General features: G+C 41.4%; 2 protein-coding genes across 3 annotated transcripts in view; one reads left to right on the top strand and one right to left on the bottom strand.

The window, feature by feature from the left end:
- LOC134222516 (TATA-binding protein-associated factor 172) overlaps positions 1-6647 on the top strand; it is a 277075-nt gene extending 270428 nt beyond the window's left edge. For both annotated transcript variants that reach the window (XM_062701664.1, XM_062701663.1), the window contains exons 3-6: positions 58-4866; positions 4926-5054; positions 5120-5363; positions 5834-6647. In XM_062701664.1, coding sequence (XP_062557648.1) covers positions 58-4866; positions 4926-5054; positions 5120-5363; positions 5834-6334 — 5683 coding nt within the window. In that variant the 3' untranslated portion in view covers positions 6335-6647. The remainder of the gene's footprint in view (positions 1-57; positions 4867-4925; positions 5055-5119; positions 5364-5833) is intronic.
- Positions 6648-6788: 141 nt separating this feature from the next.
- LOC134219813 (uncharacterized) lies at positions 6789-17645 on the bottom strand. Its single transcript, XM_062698680.1, has 2 exons — positions 16826-17645; positions 6789-7130 (listed from the first exon to the last, which is right to left on the bottom strand). The coding sequence occupies exons 1-2, from the start codon at positions 17376-17378 to the stop codon at positions 6922-6924; spliced, it is 762 nt and encodes a 253-aa protein (XP_062554664.1). The 5' UTR covers positions 17379-17645; the 3' UTR covers positions 6789-6921.
- Between the last annotated feature and the right edge of the window lie 2789 nt (positions 17646-20434).

Raw genomic sequence — 20434 nt, 5'->3', positions numbered from 1 at the left:
ACATCTGTTCAGCTCCGCTTCACGATCGCTTCTATTAAACAATAATCGTTCCCACAGCTTGGACCGTTTGTTTATCCTGCTGGAATCCGGCTCGGCAGCCCTGACCCGCAAAGCGGCAGCTAAACAGATCGGAGAGGTCCAGAAACTGCACCCGCACGAGCTGCACAACCTGCTGGGGCGGCTGCTGACCTACCTGCACAGTAAGGACTGGGATACACGAATTGCCGCGTCTCAGGCAGTACAGGCGATCCTGGAGAATGTCCCCCAGTGGGACCCAATAGGTGCTGATGCAGCAGAGGATGGTAATGATTATAATACTCAAACCGGAGCGGAAAGCTCCCGGCTGTCGTTCGATAAGTTCGATTTGAATGCAGTGCTGCACCGGGGAGCCCGACTGATGGGTTCCGAAGGCACTGAGTTCGATGCGATCGACGAGAATGATGGAGGTGATCCGAGGGAAAAGTGGGCCCGCCAGAGAGCGCTACTTAACGAGAAGTTAGGCCTCAGTACGGGCGTGAATTTGGACGATATTGTATCGATTGAGGATATGCAGAATCGAAGTTTTCAGGTGCAACTCAACAGACAGGACAGTGAAAGAATGATGCCAGTTCAGGAAATATTAAAGTTGGAGACTGACGGATCTAGTCAAGCGTTAAGCTGCCGAGAGAAAAATCGTGCCCGAAGAAAAGCACGCGAGCAGCAGAAAGCTTTCCCGAATCCAATCAATGCAGTGATGGGGGGAAATTCCTGCATAAATGGATCGGCCGGCGATGGAGAACCGGAACGAAAACGACTCAAAACAGATGGTAAATCAGATATGGTTACATTTTCTGATCCTGTACCCGACCTCACTGGAGCGTGGGTGGATGCAACGGAATGGCCTCTAGAATCATTCTGTTCGAAGCTTTATATGGACCTGTTCAGTCCGCGATGGGAAACACGCCATGGATCGGCGACAGCTCTCCGTGAGCTGCTTAAGAGTCATTCCCAAGGAGCTGGAAAAAGTATTTTCATGACAAAGAAGCAGATGAACGAGCAGCATCAACTATGGCTGGAAGATGCAACATTACGACTGCTCTGCGTTTTGGCGTTGGACCGATTCGGAGATTTTGTTTCAGATCAGGTCGTTGCACCTGTGCGAGAAACTTGTGCCCAAGTTCTTGGCACAGTACTAAAGCAACTTCCTCTGCAAAACGTCCATAGAACTGTAAGCATTCTTCTCACGTTTATTAAGCAAGCAGACTGGGAAGTCCGCCATGGTGGGCTATTGGGAATCAAGTATATGCTCGTCGTTCGGGAAGATTTGGTTCAAACCTTTCTACCGGTAATTATAAACGATGTGTTGACAGGACTTTTTGACTCCGTCGATGACGTGGGAGCCGTGGCCGCAGCCACCATTATACCGATCGCTTCTTGGTTACCGAAGCTGCTTACGAAAACTCAGGTCTCTCACATAGTTAAACTTTTATGGGACCTGCTGCTAGACCAGGACGAACTGGCGTCTGCTTGTAATAGCTTTATGGGACTGCTGGCTTCAATACTAAGCCTTCCAAATGCATCAAGTTGGATTCAAATGGAATCAATGTCGATTCTAGTTCCAAGACTTTGGCCATTTCTCAGTCACTGCACATCTTCTGTGCGGAGATCTACACTTCAAACTCTGCGAACTCTCACGGATAGTAAACTAACTGCCCAAATAGAACCCGTAACACCAACCGGAAACAACGGCAGCATAAACGGCAAAGCAACCTCCGTCATCGTCAGTACGGCGGAAGCCTTAGCTAAGGCCGCAACCGAAACCAATACAATTCTCCAGGTTGATGATTCGCAGAATTTGGGTCTAAACTTCGGAGTACAGGAATGGCCACCCGCGTTGCTACAGGAAGCCCTCCGTCATATTTTCCAGCGGGTGCTGGTGGAACACGTTGAAGACATTCAGACATTAGCGGAGGAAGTATGGGCCAACCTTATCACCAATGCAGAACTATCCGCTTTGCTTCACGCTTCATGTCCGTATGTTGCCACATGGTTGTGCTTGGCGATGCAACCGGTCCGACTCGCGTTCGATCCTTCTTCAATGATCTACGCCAAACCGAATCAACCCTCACAGATGCGAGAACGTCGCCGGCAGTTTGATTCCTTTGAAAGTGGTACACCTTCTCGGCAAAAATTGTTCCTTGGTGGCTCGGAAACGATCCCGGTCGAGGTTCGGGAGAAGAACGTAATTCGAGCCCGCATTAAAACTTCGCGAATGATTGGCTTACTGTCCCGGTATCTGGTCCTTCCGGCTCCTGGTGTTGAATACACTCCGGAAATAGAAAGTCCCATTGATTGTTATACCAAAGTGTTACTCGGCTATTTGCAGTCTCGTTCAGCTTTACAAAGATTGATAGCTAGTCTTGTGATTGCTTTTTGGTGTTCATATGACGATACAATAAAACCAGGACCAGCTTCACTGCAAGAGCGGTTGAAGGTTTGTCTAAACGAATACGTTTATTACGATGAAGTGGGAATACTTTTTACTAGATTGCTACAAGAGAGTCGAGATTATTTAGCTACACTAAAGCAACACAAGATCCAGTTCTTAGAGTTTGAGAGCTTAAAAGTACTGAGCTTAGATCAAATCTTCCAACTATGCACAGTGATGTCAGAGAACATGAAAAACAAGTATGGCTTGAAGACCAAAATAGCAGAAATGTTGGATGAACGTCGTAGGGGATTATTCAATTCACATGCCAGTACGTCATTGGAACAAAGTAATCTCCATATCAGTACCCAGGCATCACTTTCCGGAGCGGTGGTTAGTTTGAAATGTCTTCCCGAAAAGTTAAATCCTGTTGTAAAACCCCTGATGGAATCTATTAAACGTGAAGAATGTGAACTACTGCAAAAGCTCTCCGCCACTTATCTGGCCGACCTGCTTGATCAAGTTACAGTTCGCAATCCCTGTCCCAACAGCAAAATCGTTTCCAATCTCTGCACCCTGCTGAAAAGTGACACGGACTTTACACCAAAACTAATCATACCAGATCGCGAAATTCGACACTTTGATCCAGCCAACACAAGCGACACCAACCCGTACCATGGAATTATCACCTTACTAAACCAACAGAAGACCAAGGAAGGTCACAATGGGACTGCTTCGGGATCACGTTGCCCTGGTAGACCGTCGTCGGTTACATCGGATATTCCAACGGTCGAAGACGCCCTCAACGAGAACGAAGAAACTAGTCGCAAACACGCCCGAACTCAGCGGCTAGGAGCCACACATGCCATAACCACGATCTGTTCATACTTTAAGCAAAACCTTCCGGACAAACTTCCCGTACTGTGGCAGTTAATGACGGAGAAGATCATTACCAAAGTCGACGAAAATTTTGTCGATCGCCTTTGTCGGCAAATCGTGAACCAGGAGGAAACAAATGACTTTATGACATCGTTGCAGCTAATTGAAGTTGCTTCGCGACATATCGACCCGGCCTTACATGATCAGCTGTTTCAGTTGTTACCGAAGCTTTGCTTGTTGCTGAGACATCCGTTGAAATCGATTCGTCACATGGTTGGGCGATGTCTCGGCACGCTGGCTGTGGTCAATTCACAAGTCGTAATGACGATGGTGATCAACGATATTGTACCGATGCTTGCATCGATAGAGAACGTGATCAAGCGTCAAGGTGCCGCAGAGGCAGTTGCGTGCATTCTTAGCAAGCTACAGATGGAGATCGTTCCATACGTAGTACTGTTAGTTGTTCCTTTACTTGGGCGCATGAGTGATCCCGATCAATCGGTTAGACTCGTATCGACTCACTGTTTTGCCACGCTGATCCAACTGATGCCGTTGGATGGAATCACACCGGATGTACGCGGGCTTTCTGAGGATCTCAAAACCCGAAAGCTTAAAGACAAGGAGTTCCTCGAGTATCTTTTTACTCCGAAAACGATTCCTGACTTCAAAATACCGGTAAAAATAAACGCCGATTTGAGAAGCTACCAACAGTCGGGTGTCAACTGGTTGTGGTTCCTGAACAAATACAAACTGCATGGAATCCTGTGCGATGATATGGGTCTGGGAAAGACTCTGCAAGCTATTTGTATTCTTGCTGGCGATCAGTACCAACGCAGCATTGATCCGAAATGTGCAAAGTTGCCGAGTTTGGTCATATGTCCTCCGACACTCACCGGACATTGGGTGTATGAGGTGGAGAAGTTTCTGCCGACTCGTTTCCTACGTCCACTTCATTATGTTGGATTGCCGGCGGATCGTGAGCGACTGCGCCATAAGCTAGGCACCTACAATTTGATCATTGCTTCCTATGAAATAGTTCGGAAGGATATTGAGTTCTTCAGTTCCGTTCATTGGAACTATTGCGTGCTTGATGAAGGACACATAATCAAGAACGGCCGGACTAAGAGCTCCAAAGCAATTAAGCAATTGGTAGCAAATCATCGCTTGATTCTGTCAGGTACCCCAATCCAGAATAACGTATTGGAACTGTGGTCACTGTTCGACTTTTTGATGCCAGGATTCTTAGGAACGGAGAAACAGTTTAGCATTCGTTTTTCGCGTCCTATTCTGGCAAGTCGTGATCCAAAGAGCTCTGCGAAAGAGCAGGAAGCCGGAGCGCTTGCTATGGAAGCATTGCATCGACAGGTTCTGCCGTTTTTACTCAGGCGTGTGAAGGAGGACGTGCTGACTGATTTGCCGCCGAAGATTACCCAAGATTTGTTGTGTGAATTGAGCCCTCTGCAGGAGCGACTGTACGAAGATTTCAGTCGGACGCATCTCAATTCGGACATCCGGGAATGTTTGGAGAACATTGACGGACAAATTGTGAGCAAGAAGACTCACGTGTTCCAGGCATTGAGGTTTGTATTTTTTGGTTACCTGAATTTCAATATGTTATAGGATAATATACTTTCAACAGATATTTGCAAAATGTTTGCAATCATCCGAAGCTTGTTCTTCAACCATCGCATCCGGAATACCAAACCATTTTATCGGAAATCACTTCAATGGATGATATCGAGCACTCGGCGAAGCTGCCGGCACTAAAGTAAGTGTATTGCTTTCAATATAATTTATCTGATTCTGATGATCAACTTTATTTCAAAAATGTAGGCAACTACTGCTGGACTGTGGTATCGGAACCAACGAAGATATGTCGGTCAACCAGCACCGGGCCTTGATTTTCTGCCAACTGAAGGCCATGTTGGACATAATCGAGCATGATTTGTTAAAGAAGCATCTTCCGGCGGTTTCATATCTACGATTGGACGGCAGTGTTCCTCCCAGTTCGCGCCATCAAATTGTGACTAAGTTCAACGGAGATCCCAGTATTGATGTGCTGCTGCTAACAACTCAGGTAAGTTTCTGTTCGATTTTAACCTGTCTAAAAGCTTCGAACTGCATGTAACTTTATATTGAGTTATTATTTTTACGAATTGGAATCATCAATATCACTATGGAAAAAACAATGCTTTTTAAACACAGATTTTGAGATTTAATTCTTTGAATAGCGTACTCGAATGAGTGAATTTAAAAAATTGTAATCAATAATTTAAGCAAATGCTATCTTCATAAATTGCTAAGAATATGCAATCATTGGCAGTACCTACCTACTTACAGTAGCTTAGTACTTCCAATTTATTGCGAGTCCTATTCAGATATGTATTATATGAATTCCATTGGTGAATCATTGATCATCGATTATTGATTAACTCTAGAAAATACCTACAATGATTCTAAATTCTGAACCTTCTTTTTTATTTAAATTAAAGCCATAGCAGCCATTTTATTAAATTGTTCTGCCCTTTCATTGTTCCATTCATCCAGGTTGGCGGTCTCGGTTTAAATCTCACCGGAGCGGATACGGTCATCTTCGTCGAGCACGACTGGAACCCTATGAAAGACCTCCAGGCCATGGACCGAGCGCATCGTATCGGTCAGAAGAAGGTGGTAAACGTCTACCGCCTTATCACGCGTAAATCGCTCGAGGAGAAGATCATGGGTCTGCAAAAGTTCAAGTTGCTGACCGCCAACACGGTGGTGAGCGACGAAAACGCTTCGATGGAAACGATGGGCACCGATCAGCTGTTGGATTTGTTTGCGTTAAGCGATGGTAATCGGAAGCCGGACCGGTCGGAGAAGGGAGGCACGAGCGGGGGTTCATCGGCCTCGGAAGCTGGAGGGTCAGGTGCGGATTCCAACGGTGCGAACGGAACTGGCGGTAATATGAGGAATGTGTTGGAAAATTTACCAGAACTGTGGGACGACAACCAGTACCATGAGGAGTACGATCTGTCCCAGTTCTTGGAAGGACTGAAGAAAAACTAGTCCGTGAGTGTGTGTTTGTGTGTTTAAGTTATGAAAAATAATATACGTTTTTCAACAGTTAATAAGGTCAATTGGAATTGGAGCGTTGAAGCTCTACTATTTTATTATTTTATTTAAGTAGCGCTGAAATAAGATTGACGTAATAACTTTTTCACACAATTTTGAATTACTATCCTGTTTTTCTCTGTAAAGATTCTTCCAAAATGCATCAAATAATTTTAAATCACTTCCAACCAACAGTTTCAACAAAATACATCGATAAATTATTTGTAAAATAGGTAATAAATTGAATTATATTCAAGCAAACCTGGAACACATTGTTTGGGTGTATATTTTGAAGACTCCGAATATTGGTTTGAATTACAGTTTGAATTGGCATAGACAAACTGATGGAAAGAACCGCTAATTGGTAAGTGCTTTCTTTGATATGACAGGAAATCAAATAATCAACCGATTTGTTATCAATAAGTGTTTATTCAACAATAACTATTCTCCAATCCGCATCAAGCATTTCCACTTGAAATGAAAAGGTATAATTCGTGCGTACTGACTAGAATTTGTTCAACTAATAGGCACAAAAGGCCATTTCAATCCGTTTCGATGATGTTTTCCTCTTCCGGAATGTTATCGAAGATCCAGTTCAATGACCGTGGACTGGCTGCACAATATGTGTACGAATCGGCTAGTCGAGAGTCGTCAGCTTCGTAGATACCAATGTCGGAACAAGTGCGGAAATTTTCTTGGGCACCACAACCTAGTTTACCGGTGCCATCAGCGCAGTAACCCCAGTTGTTTCCTATTGGATGAGAAATATTTTATCAATACTTGTGCTGTCTACAATTGAGGTATATTATGGACATAGGAGATAGGATTGTGCAGACAAGTTAGTCAGAGTTTGACTAATTAGCAAATATCTATTTTACACTAGGGTCGCCTTTTACGCGGATGGGTTCCATCAATTTCTCGTTTCGCCTCAATTGGGTTGTTTAGCAAAGAAAAATATGAGTTTTTTTTTATAGTTTAACATAAAGAGCATGCTTTGCTGATCTCCAACATATTTTTATTTTGTTTGAAAACCTTTTATTTACATTTTTATACAGCAAACAATAAGCCATTTCAATCGATAGAATGACACTAAGATTCATTGAATGACAGTTGACCCATGCAGCATAAGAACAAATTTTTAGTCCCATATAAATTTAAAATGCAAATCAAAAATAGTTCCGGTGCTCCAAAAATTCTGAAAAATTGGGGTTAGGCTTAGTTTTTTATGCAGATTCAGAATATGTAAAAACATATATACCCCTAAACAACCCAATTTCCATTTTTTTAAATACACCCTGATTTTTTGATTTTTTGTGGATGCTGTCGTGGGACTAACTCAATATTTCACGTTTATCCTTTTATTATATGTTCAGAAACAACAAAAAAAAACAAAACAAACCGCATAAAAAGCGATTCCAGTGAAATAGTAATCTAATTGCTGCGGTTGATTTTTGGAATGTGGTGTATACCGGCGCGATGTTCTTTTTACAACTTTGTCGATGTGCAGATGATGTCTTGTAACTTGCAAGTACCATTCCCAAAATATGACCCATTGGGCCATTGGTCTGCCGGCACTTGTAGGAGGCACTCATTTCAAACACCGTCTCTGATGACTATTAGAATGCTGACCAAATGTGAAACAAGTAACTCGCATGTCTTAGAAATCCTCGATAAAATGCTTGAACTTATTGATTTTTTTTATTCATTTCATTTTTGTCGAAAAAAATGACACGTCAATTAAATATGTCCCTAATGGTTCCCTATGAAAATTCAACCACATTTCAAAAAGTTTTAGAATTGTGTTCGGTTTATGTTGCGGATCCGTTAACTTCGCTCGGGGATAATAGACCGTTATTTTATCTTATAGTTCTATCGAGTCACTCTCGATAGATTCCATAAAATCAGTTGATCGAGTTGTTTTTCCACTTAACTCAGTGGGATGGGGTATGTGGAAAACCCATGTTATCTTGACCTTCAATTGTGATGAGTAGTTACATATAATTAAAATACGGTAGTATTATTTGGTGAAATGTTCAAATATATTATGAAATGTTCAAACATATTATTGAAACATATGAAAGTTAGTAATACCGATAGGTGGAATAATCGGGCGTTTTCTTATGTAAATTAGTCCATTTACCACTGAAATCACAATAATAACAAAAAAGGAACATTTTAAGATTCACAGCTATCAAAATAAGCCCTGGAGGGAAGGAAAAATTTACGTGATCAGAACATTTTCCACTTCCCCCGCAAAGTTTGACACCAGGGGTAAGTGTAAAATCTTTCAATTATTTGCTTTCATGGTACAAACCACTACAAATGGAATGTGATTAGTTTAATTGTATTGTAAGTGTTACCTGTAAATCAAATTCACTGGAAAAAAGACAATGTGTGCAAATAAGAATTGATTTTATGAATGCGAAACCTAAAATGAAGTTCAAGCGTTAACCGTGTTAGTGTATGTATTATACAAATTTTATACAATCAAAGTATATTCTTGCACAATGTTATGGTGTGGTAAAAACTGTGAAGTATGTACAATTCCAATTTTTCGAATCGATTTTTACACTTACCCCCTTTTTCCACTTCCCCCAGTGTACCTTACTTCATTTCCTGTGAAATTCCCATGATTCTATATTTTCTCTCGATGACAGCTGGCATGGCGGTCTTTTCCTGCCCTATGTTTGCTTTTGATTTTTGTTGCAGGAGCTGCATATGAGCCATTGATTTCTGTAATGCAGCTTCGAAGGTATTCACCGTATTCACCTTCTCGTATAGCAACTGACAAAGCGCTGCAACTATAAAATCATAATGTACCATGTAAACATTGTGTCTTATTGCTGGTTTTTGTTAATTTATAAATTCGCAAACAAACAAACGAATCGAATGGTTCGTTCTGCGGTATCGGGCCCCACATTTTTTTGTTAATCTAGTGTCGTATTCGTTTTTAAGAAGTTCCAACCTAGGTTGGAACCAGTTCCAACCTAAGTGCTGTCAAAGTGTTTTTTTATTCGCTCAGGTTGAAACTATAGGTTCGCACTAGTTCCAACCCCAAAGCAGTCGGGTTCGCACTGTGTTGTTTCACGGTTTCGCACCGGGTTCATCAATACAACTGTATTTCATCTGTCAAAACCACGTGGGTGGGTGGGACTGGATGGAATGAACAAGCAGAAGGGAGAAACGAAACTGTCTGTTTGTTAAAATAAAATGCGCGTTGAAAATCTTTTTTCGGGAATTTTGTGATAGGGTTAAGGCAGGCATTTTCGTCTTATCGTCATAGTCTCAAATATCAATAACTACAATAACAAATAGGGACACGGCAGGTATTTCCGTCCATCGTCATAGAGGCTAAAATCAATGAAAGCAACGTCATTTTGCTAGAACTCCACTATAGCAGAACGTTTCGCCTAAGCTTACGATTGGGTACGGATGAATTTGGCAAAAAAGGTTCTATTTTATTGATATTTGAGACTATGACGATAAGACGAAAATGCCTGCCTTAACCCTATCACAAAATTCCCGAAAAAAGATTTTCAACGCGCATTTCATTTTAATAAACAGACAGTTTCGTTTCTCCCTTCTGCTTGTTCATTCCATCCAAATTTTAAATTAAATTAATCCGGTACTGTTGTCTAGATTCATTTTTTAAAAATAATTGTTAGGGTCTAGGGAAGTTATGTATTCATAAGTTCATTCTGGTTTTCCTCACAGATTCTGTCCTAAATTAGGTCGGTGGGTGGAACTGTGTAGTTTGGAAATTCCTCTTGAAACCCGTTCACAAAATCCGCTAAGAATAGTCAGAAAAATATATTTGAGGAATACCGAATAGAATTATTTCTTATGCAGAAATTACTTCAGAAATTCTTTCTTTTGAAATTCTTCCAAAAACTCTTTCATGCGTTTCAGAATTTTCTTCGGGAATTCAGCCAGAAATTACTTCAGAAATTCTTTCAGTAATTATTTCTTGAATTGTTGGCGATATCTTTCAGACATTCCTCCATTTTTTTTCCAAGGCATCCTTTCGAGATGAATATTCCTTTGGAAATTCTTCTAGGAAGATCTTTGAAGACTGTTCCAGGATTTTTTCTGGAAGTCGCTCCAGGAATTAATTTGAAAATTCCTACAACATAATTCTTTCAGGAAATCCTTCTGGAATACAGGAACTAACTCGAAGTTTCCTTCAGGAATTGCTCAGCAAGATTCGTACATAAATTCCCCCGGAAGTACCTTGAGCAATTTCTCCGGGAGATTCTTGAAAATTGAAAATTCACGGGTCCCAAAATCTGGTGGAAAATTTTCCCGAGCTTTGAGGCTACCTTCATCAGGAGATGTAGCGAGGAAAAAAAAATTAGCGAATCCAGGGGAATTTTTATTACATGCGTGTTCTCCGAAAACTTTAGCAGAAATAGATTAATTTTTGTGGAATGGAAAATCTCTTTGACATGAATTCTATACGGAATTCTTGGTATAAAAATGTGCACGGGATTATTGAATATAATAATAGAGGTAATAAACTATAGAGGACGATTGTCGCTGCGGTTCCCTTTGTTATTGTCCTCAAACATGTTGGGTACCTATCTGTCAAAACGTACTGATTTTTCCTTTGTTGACATTTAGTGCCCTATCCTCGCCAGCAAAAGATGTTCCGCCAGTGACGACAGCGACAATCTTCCTCTATAGTTTATTACCTCTATTAATATAATAGGTCATTGCGCGCCAATGTCATTTATTTTATACAGGTCCGGTTGAGCGTGCCTTTTGTTCGTATTAGTAGCTCAAAAAGTGTAAACATTTCTGATCAGCTGATTGCTGACGTCAAACTCACACCAAATTTCATTCATGAGGTGTGAGTTTGACGTCACCGTTCTTTTGTTTCCGACACCCGAGCCACCGCCGTCGTCGTGCGAAACGAACACTGTTACTGATTCCGACATTTCACGAACACGTTTGCGCTCTCTCGCCCGAACCTGTATAAAATCCATAACATTGATTGCGCGCGGCAAACCTAACCTCACTATTTTGACAGGTACTGGTCCTGTTGTTTACGTTTCGGACTTAGAATTTTTTTCATCCAAATTAAATCTACATATTCCATGATGTTGAAGACATTCTGTACATTCCGCATTCAAAAATTGGTAATTATCGATAAGTTTAGGTAATTATCGATCAGAAAATCCAAAGAATGATAGAAGTATCTCAAAATTAAAATAAAGTCGTCTGTAAACAACAGGACCAGTACCTGTCAAAAGTCGTGTGTGACGTCACTGTGCAATGGAGTATTGAATAGGGGAACTGTTCCGATCTCCATCTCACTGAACATATATCCATCTCATCGGGAAACAAAGAAATACAGCACCAATTTCGTCACCTTTTTTGTCAACATGCGTGCTCACTGCTGAAAAAATCGCAAAAATAATAAACAATCCAAATTCCTTTACATTGCTTTGTTTTTGATGGGATGAATATCGGAGCCATGAGATGAATTCCAGGAGCAGTTCCCCTATTTATATACACCCAAAAGTAAATTCCACTATCCGCAAAAATCAGTTCACGCACTTAAACATATTTATTTATCATGATCTGATTAGGCCAACGCACTACCAGTGCACTGGATGACCTGGATCATATGTTTTGAATCAAAACAAACACGATGCTACGCACACCAACATATCCAATGACAGATGGAACTGAAAATGTTTTTTTATTCAGGGTTCGGGTTGGCACTGACCCAGGTTTAAAAACGAATTCGACATAGGTATCTATCTTTCTTTGTGAAACGTACTCAAAGAGACCCGCTTTATACGAATCATGTGAAGCTGCAGGAAGCCCTTTCTCGTCCGTTCTATGAATCAATGCTCTCCCGAAATAGCCTTACCCCACCTGGCTGCACTCCTAAACCAGACATCATAAAAAATCCGATCAGCACCCGAACTCATTGATTAATTCTGTAATAAACCGATATTCCGAGAGTTGAATTCCGGAGGGCTCACATCGAGTGACATTTTTATGTTAATAAACAGAAAGTCAGAACATCGAAGGCTGATGAACAATACAGCAAGAAAACGTGTAACCAGTGGTGTGTGGTGTTTTTGTGTTTCGTAATATAAATAGAATGTTGTTCAAAAATTGACACCACCCAACACACCCACAGTGCAGAACGCAACTACATCACGATAGTTCCTCTAATCACTATCGGACACCACAATAAAGGATATGGATATCAGCCATTGTGGGTGGCAAAATCGAAGATACCATGGGACATTAGGTGGATGAGTTCCTGGTTATCAAGAGCGACTTAACCGCCATCGCAAGAATCTTTAGTTCGCAATTTTTGTATAGGAAGGACTTGAGAACTGGAATGCGACTACCAGTTCCGATAAATGAAATTACTAAAGCGATTTTGAAGTAATATTGTATTGTGTTTGTATAGGAAGGACTTGAGGATTGGAATGCGACTACCAGTTCCGATAAATGAAATTACTAAAGCGATTTTGAAGTAATATTGCGATATTAGTGCGCGAAAAACGGAAGTGAATATTGGGAATCATTCAGTTGATACCATCACCAATCTGCTCCTCGATGATCCACTGCCATCGCTAAACGCCAAAAACTTACCCCATCACTTTCTAGGACCTCGGTATTTTTCTGTTGAAATTGGTGTCGGCGTTAACGTTGGTCGTTCCTGGAAACTGTAGACTGTGTGAAAATCCGCAGTGTCGTTCCGTTGACATCCTGTATCTGATCAACCAAGTAGCCCCCAGTGCCACAAGCCAGCCGACTAGACTGTGTTCAGTGATCATTTTGTAGCAGTCTGGACTAACGACAGGAAGAAACGACTAGTAGGTGGAATAGTCGATCAAGAAACGCGGCCCCGCCGAAGTGTTATTTTTTTAACGAAGGTTACGGACATCTTTTTTTTTAGCAGGAGTAATGCATTATGCCCTGACCCACTGCAGTGCAGTAGTTGCCAAGCTACCATATGGCAGTGTACCGGAGTGGAGGAGTCTCACCCACTAAACCCTCCTTGGGCTTCAACCCTAATTTTCCCCCGGGACAGCATTCCAGCATTGCTTCTGGAGGATAGGCTGTACTTAATGTACACATTGACAAAGGCACTCACACCATTTGAAACTTAGTTGGTTGCTCATTCTCACACTCCGCTGCCATGCCTCGAGGAGTCTAGCGGTAACTGCCTGGGCCTACAGATACTACGCTAAGACACTCCTACCTCAGCATGTGTAGTCTATATACAAACTTCAGCCATGCCTCGGGGTGACGATAGCGGTTACCCACTACGACAGTCCTTCCTCAGCACAGGCCGATCACTCGCTTTTCTGCCGAAGTAGACCACGCGCTACCCTACCGAAGTAGGGGCACTCCCCGTGCACCACTTGTGCCTCACTGTGGGTGTGTGGATTCAACCCGCTACCACCCTGCCGCCGAAGCAGCTTCTCCAAATGTCACTAGCTCCATGTGAGTCTTATTTGGGTGCTCACCCTAACACTCCATTGGCATGCCCCGAGTTGTCAATAGCGGTATTTAGGGACCAATCAACGATACTGCGCTACGAGACGCCTCAGCATGCGCAGTCCACACTCAAACCTCTGCCGTGCTTCGAGGTGACAATGACACGCCTGCCTCAACACAAGCAGATCACTCGCTCTCTGCTGAGACAGCACACGCACTTCCCTACCGAAGTAGGGACACTCCCCATGCCAATTGGCATTCTCTGGGCTTCTGTGCGCTTTGAGCGACACACGGTCGCCTTGATAGGGCTTGCTTGCGGACACATGAAGCTTTTTGTAGAGGTTAACAGAGTCCACTGCTAAACCCCACTACGTCCTAGGCAGGTCCCCTAACTCGCAGAGGCCGTGGGGAGGAGTCAAGGTAACGGAAATCTGCAACAAGACAACTGGGGAGGCTTATGCAGGTAGTGTGGGGATGCGATCACCACCTCAGCTACGAGGAAGACCCTTTCATGTCTCCTACTTCTAAGGTGCCGCAGAAGCATCAACCCCCCGGTATGCCAGGCATAGCGAGACTTCAGTCATTCTATCACTACCGACCGTGCGAAGCATTGCCCCCGGTATGCCAGGCCTAGCGAGACTTCAGTCATTCTATCACTACCGACCGTGCGTACCATGCGAGGCTTACTTGTGTGCTCGTCCATATATTCGGTCCCTCACTCTGTGGCGGTATTACGTGTAATGTAACTGCCACCCGCTTGCCGTCGAAGCAGCCCTCACTCTGTGGAACCTCCACAGACTCAGTTGACGACCTGGCCAATTGTTTCATCCACTAGGTCATTCATCCCTTCGGCACGGGTCGCCTGCCACTTTGGGATTCTGGGTTAGGGACGCCATATTGCCAGCTTAGTGTTGTACCGAGCCTGGCGATATGGCCGAATTTACATCGTTACGTACTTCTGAGTATCCATATCCCAACTTAACGAAAAAAAAACGCCGGCGTGTGACCGTAGCAAAGTGGGAGAGAGTAGAGGTAGGAGATAGGGTGTAAGAAAGTGAGAAAACTGGTACTTGTGTGCGAAGACGCCAATAAAGTGCGAGTGTGTTCAGCAAAAGTTTTTGAGTGTCTTCTTGACTGCGATAATTAAGCGCGTAAAATTTGAAAAAGGGGGGTCTCGTTGGTGCTCCGAGTCAAAAATGACCAAAATTGTTTTCAGTATATTGGTGGAATGTCATTCTGGCACTTCTGCAGCAAAAAATAACGTTAATTTTCTGAGGGTAGGCTAACCTTCGATCATCTATTTCGACCGACATTGGAAAATAGTGCAGCGGCACCAAGAAACCAGATACTCAAAATATTCATCAAATGCATTAACTATGTTAATTAATAGAATAGATGTAGTACTGAGCTAGGTTTATTTTTTTAACCTGGAAGAATGATAGTTTTTAATCAATTATTTTATTTATTTAGTGAGGGACTCTATACATTGGAAAAAACAATTTAAAACATGTAAAAATAAATATGTTATTTATACTTCTGAATTAACATTATATAACAAAAATATAATTAATCTCCAGATAGCCTTGCGACCAAAGGCGTAGGATTGCCAATCCGGAGATAGTGAGTTCGATTCTTGATTCGGTCCGGGAGGGAAACATTCTTGACTCCCTGGGCATAGTGTATCTATTGTACTTACTTGCCACACTAGGTACATACTCATGCAATGGCGGGGATAAAAAGCTCAACTGTCATAAGACGAGTTTAGTACTTTCCATTTAATTCCATCACGTTTTGCAATCTTTGTGTATGTAGAGAATTAAATATTTTTTTCTCATAGAAAAATCTAAAAGCCGGCCAAGTACTATTTGGAAAGCAGAGCCATACAAAAAGAAGATATAACAAACAATAACGGAAAATTTCGTATTTCGTCCTTATCTATTATCAATAATTAATTATCCCTATTATTTCTTGGTTAGCTTATTTTTCAGTTCCATGTTTCGCGAGTCATTATTATCCTCGTTGTTTATTGCGCTTCAAAATTCCTTGCTGTTTTTATATATCCATTCAAGTTCCGTTCGTCTGCTCCTTGCTACTTAAAGTATTCTACTTCAATAATTGCCGCACTGCTCGGTAAACAAAACATGTTTTGATATCTTCTTCTTTTTCTAATTGGCATTACATCCCCCACTGGGACATTACCGCCTCGCTGCTTAGTGTTCATTCAGCACTTTCACAGTTATTAACCGCGAAGTTTCTAAGCCAAGTTACCATTTTTGCATTCGTATAGCGGGAGTGACGGCTTTGGCAGGTTTTGTTCTATTATTAGCAGGGGATTTTTTATGACTGACTATGCTCAAATTTGGCCCAAACTTTCTTTGTTTATCAAAGAATATTGTGGCCAAATTTCATAAAATTTGGTGGACAAAAACCCCCCTGACAATAATAGAACAAAACCTGCCAAAGCCGTCTTTCCCCCTATCATGAGACTAACACGATGATACTTTTATGCCCAGGGAAGTCGAGACAATTTTCCAACCGAAATTTGCCTAGACCGGCACCGGGAATCGAACCCAGCCACCATCAGCATGGTCTTGCTCTATAGCCGCGCATCTTACCGCTAGGCTAAGGAGGGCCCTTCGACTTCACTCAAATTTGATCAAAATGTACCCCTCTGCTTCTAACGCTAACCCCCTTAACTGTTGTTCCACCGCGTTGCTCTACAAGTATTTCGTGACTGCTATGGAAACATGTGTTCATGGTGACCTTCGTTATAGTCTATTTTTTGCAATAAAGGCAAACGATGCACCATATTAGTCAAGTGTCTCAATTTTATCGAAAATGTCTTACTCAGATCCGGCGCACTTTTCGTCACTTAAAATATTCCACAATTGAATCACCAATAGGAAAACCTCTGTTTGAGTTTCGTCGTTTCAAAACCACAAGCAAACACGATGGGTCATTAATATGATTACTCACCAGCAACATAAGTCCACTGAAGAACGCAGTGGTCGCACACCAAATCTTCTGGTAGCTGCAGCTGCACGTTATACTTCGTGGCCGCTGTTGAGTTCATGTACCACTCCCTTCGCCCTTCCACGTCCAATAGCGCATACTGCTGGTAGCACCCTTCCGTTTCTCCTTCCACAGAAATGTCGCACAAGTTGAACTCGAAGTGGCCCATGTGATTGGCAGTGAGCATAGCCGTCACATCGATCACCGATCCCCTCGTGTAGTTTCGAACGATTTCTCCTTGCCCGAAAGCACCTCCAAGTTCGTGAAGTCTAGGCTGGGCATCCGCGTAGTTATCTCCACAGTAGCCACATTTTCCCCCGTTCTGGTACCACTGAACATAATAACCTCCACAGTACAGCCCATTGTCGTCGTAGTTCACTGGTGCACCGGAATTGCATCGCCACCGAGAGCCGCGAGCTATCGGATCCAGCAGCATGCCGTGACTTTGGACAGTTGGCAGAAGCGCCGAAAGCACTGCCAATATACTGGCCAGCAATAGAGTTGAAATAGGACACATTTTCACCTTCGCTGTTAGATTTTAACTGGCGGTGAACAGGCAGGAATGTTTTATATACGAGGACACTTGAACGGTTCGCTATCAGTAGAGGAAGCCGAGTCACGCGTATCCATTGAGCTAGTCAACCAATAATAAATACTAAATAGGATGAACTGTTTTTTTTTTCGCGCGATGTGTGAGCTCCCAATTCATGAGTCGGTTTATGACCGCGTAGATTCGCATTTTTTTATTGGCTTAGAACAAACATCAATGATAATACGTACGACGGGGGTGCATTTTTAGGGATTGGTTTATGCTAGTCTAGATATAAAGAGCCGACTTACTTGGCTGAGAAAGTGCTGTTATCACTCTTTGGGTATCGTCGCTATGACAGCCATCCATAGCATTTTGTTGGTCAAACACTTTTTTATTGCGGAAGTGCGGATGGTTATTTCCAGTGGAAATGAAGACAAGGTCGTCGGCTGCCCTTGTTCAATTATAGAATCCGAAGGCCAAAGATCTGATTTTGAAGATTGAAGTTTCAAATCGCATCTTCCAGAAAAAACTTTTAAAAAAATCTAATAAATTGAAACATCATCGGATTTAGTTGAAATTTCGCTGATTTGTTCATCATTCGCTAGATTACCGTGAAATGATTTAATTTGATTAAAACATTGTTTAGTTTTGTGTAATCAGGTCATGTAAATTCTTAATGGGACTGTCATGCGGGTACTTTCAATATGGGAGTATGGGACGCACTGACTTTGTTTTTCATCACTCATGGACATACAAATTATAAATAAACACTCATTTGGTTAACACAATAATGATGAAAAGTCAAATGGGACTTTTTTTTTTTTTTAACTAATTTTATTTGCTAATAATTATTGCTAATTAATTATTATCTAATACATGCATTCATCTCTTAGACTAGGTGTTCCGTGTTTTCTTAACACTATCATCCTTATTTGCTATGTTACGCTTTTAGTTATTATTAATACATTTCAATTGCCTATGGCAGTTAGAATTTTTCCTCTGGTTGAATTGAACCATGTAGGAATTACAATGTTTTCAACTTAAACTAAACTTAACCTATTTTATACTAAGGGTACAAGGAGTTAATCGTTGCAATAGAAGATTGCAACGATTTTTGTCTAAAATTGGAAATTATTTTGTTGGACATTTGTTGCAATGTCTCAATATTAGAAATTCTATGAAGTTCATTGGTACTATACCACGGAGGCAACTTCAGAATCATTTTCAAAATTTTATTTTGAATCCTCTGGAGTGCCTTCTTTCTGGTATTGCAGCAACTAGCCCATATTGGCACAGCATACAACATGGCAGGTCTAAAAATTTGTTTGTAAATCAAAAGTTTGTTCTTATGACAAAGTTTTGATTTTCTGTTTATAAGTGGATATAGGCACTTAATATATTTGTTACATTTGGCTTGAAGGCCTTCAATGTGATTTTTAAAAGTTAATTTTCGATCTAGCAGAAGTCCTAAATATTTAGCTTCGCTAGACCAATTAATTGGAACCCCATTCATAGTGACAATATGTCTGCTAGAAGGTTTCAAATAAGAAGCTCTCGGCTTATGTGGAAAAATTATAAGCTGAGTTTTGGAAGCATTCGGGAAATTTTCCATTTTTGCAAGTAAGTGGAGAAAATATCCAAACTTTTTTGCAATCTACTACAAATGACACGAAGGCTTCGCCCTTTGGCTGAAAGGCCCGTGTCATCTGCAAACAAAGATTTTTGACACCCTGGTAGTAAATCAGGTAAGTCAGAAGTAAAAATGTTATACAAAATGGGCCCCAGTATGCTGCCTTGGGGGACACCAGCTCTTACAGGTAATCTATCAGATTTAGAATTCTGATAGTTTACCTGCAGTGAGCGATTTGATAAATAATTTTGGATCAGTTTAACGATGTACAGAGGAAAATTAAAATTCATCAATTTTACAATCAAACCTTCATGCCAAACACTGTCAAATGCTTTCTCTATATCAAGAAGAGCAACTCCAGTCGAATATCCTTCAGATTTGTTGAGCCGAATTAAGTTCGTAACTCTTAATAACTGATGAGTGGTTGAATGCCCATGGCGAAAACCAAATTGCTCATCAGCAAAAATAGAATTGTCATTAATATGAACCATCATTCTATTTAAAATAATCTTTTCAAACAGTTTGCTTATTGAAGAAAGCAAACTGATTGAGCGATAACTAGTAGCCTCTGCTGGACTTTTGTACAGCTTCAAAATTGGAACAACTTTGGCGTTTTTCCATTTATCTGGAAAGTATGCCAATTGAAAACATTTGTTAAATAAATGAACCGAAAAAGCTAAAGTGCTCTCAAGTTGTTTTTGATAAGTATGTAGAAAATACCATCATCACCCGGGGCTTTCATATTTTTAAATTTTCTAGTAATAGATCTCACTTCATCCAAATTGGTTCCCAACGAAGGGTCAAAAACATTCTCTTGATTGAGAATGTCTTCGAAGCTCCGTGTAACCTGATCCTCAATTGGACTAGTGAGACCTAGACTAAAATTATGGGCACTCTCGAACTGCTGAGCAAGTTTTTGAGCCTTTTCGCCATTTGTTAATAAAATTTTATTTCCCTCTTTGAGCGCTGGAATTGGCTTTTGAGGTTTTTTAAGAATTTTCGTTAATTTCCAAAAGGGTTTCGAACTGGGATCCAACTTCGAGACATTATTCTCAAAGTTGGTATTTCTCAGAATAGCGAAACGTTTTTTAATTTCATTTTGCAAATCTCGCCAAATAACTTTCAACGCGGGATCGCGAGTTCTTTGGTATTGCCTTCTTCTCACATTTTTAAGACGGATCAGTAGCTGAAGATCGTCGTCAATAATAATGGAGTTGAATTTAACTTCACATTTCGGAATTGCAATGCCTCTGGCTTCGACAATTAAATTTGTCAAAGATACGAGAGCACTATCAATATCACTTTTGGTATCGAGAGGAATATCAACATCAAAATTCCTATCGATATACGTTTTATATAAATCCCAATCAGCTCTATGATAATTAAAAGTAGAGCTGATTGGATTATAAAT

Source organism: Armigeres subalbatus, chromosome 3 (assembly GCF_024139115.2).
Source record: "Armigeres subalbatus isolate Guangzhou_Male chromosome 3, GZ_Asu_2, whole genome shotgun sequence".
Taxonomy (NCBI): Eukaryota; Metazoa; Arthropoda; class Insecta; order Diptera; family Culicidae; genus Armigeres; species Armigeres subalbatus.
The sequence above is the reverse complement of the archived record's forward strand: the minus strand, read 5'-3'. Positions and strand labels throughout refer to the sequence as shown.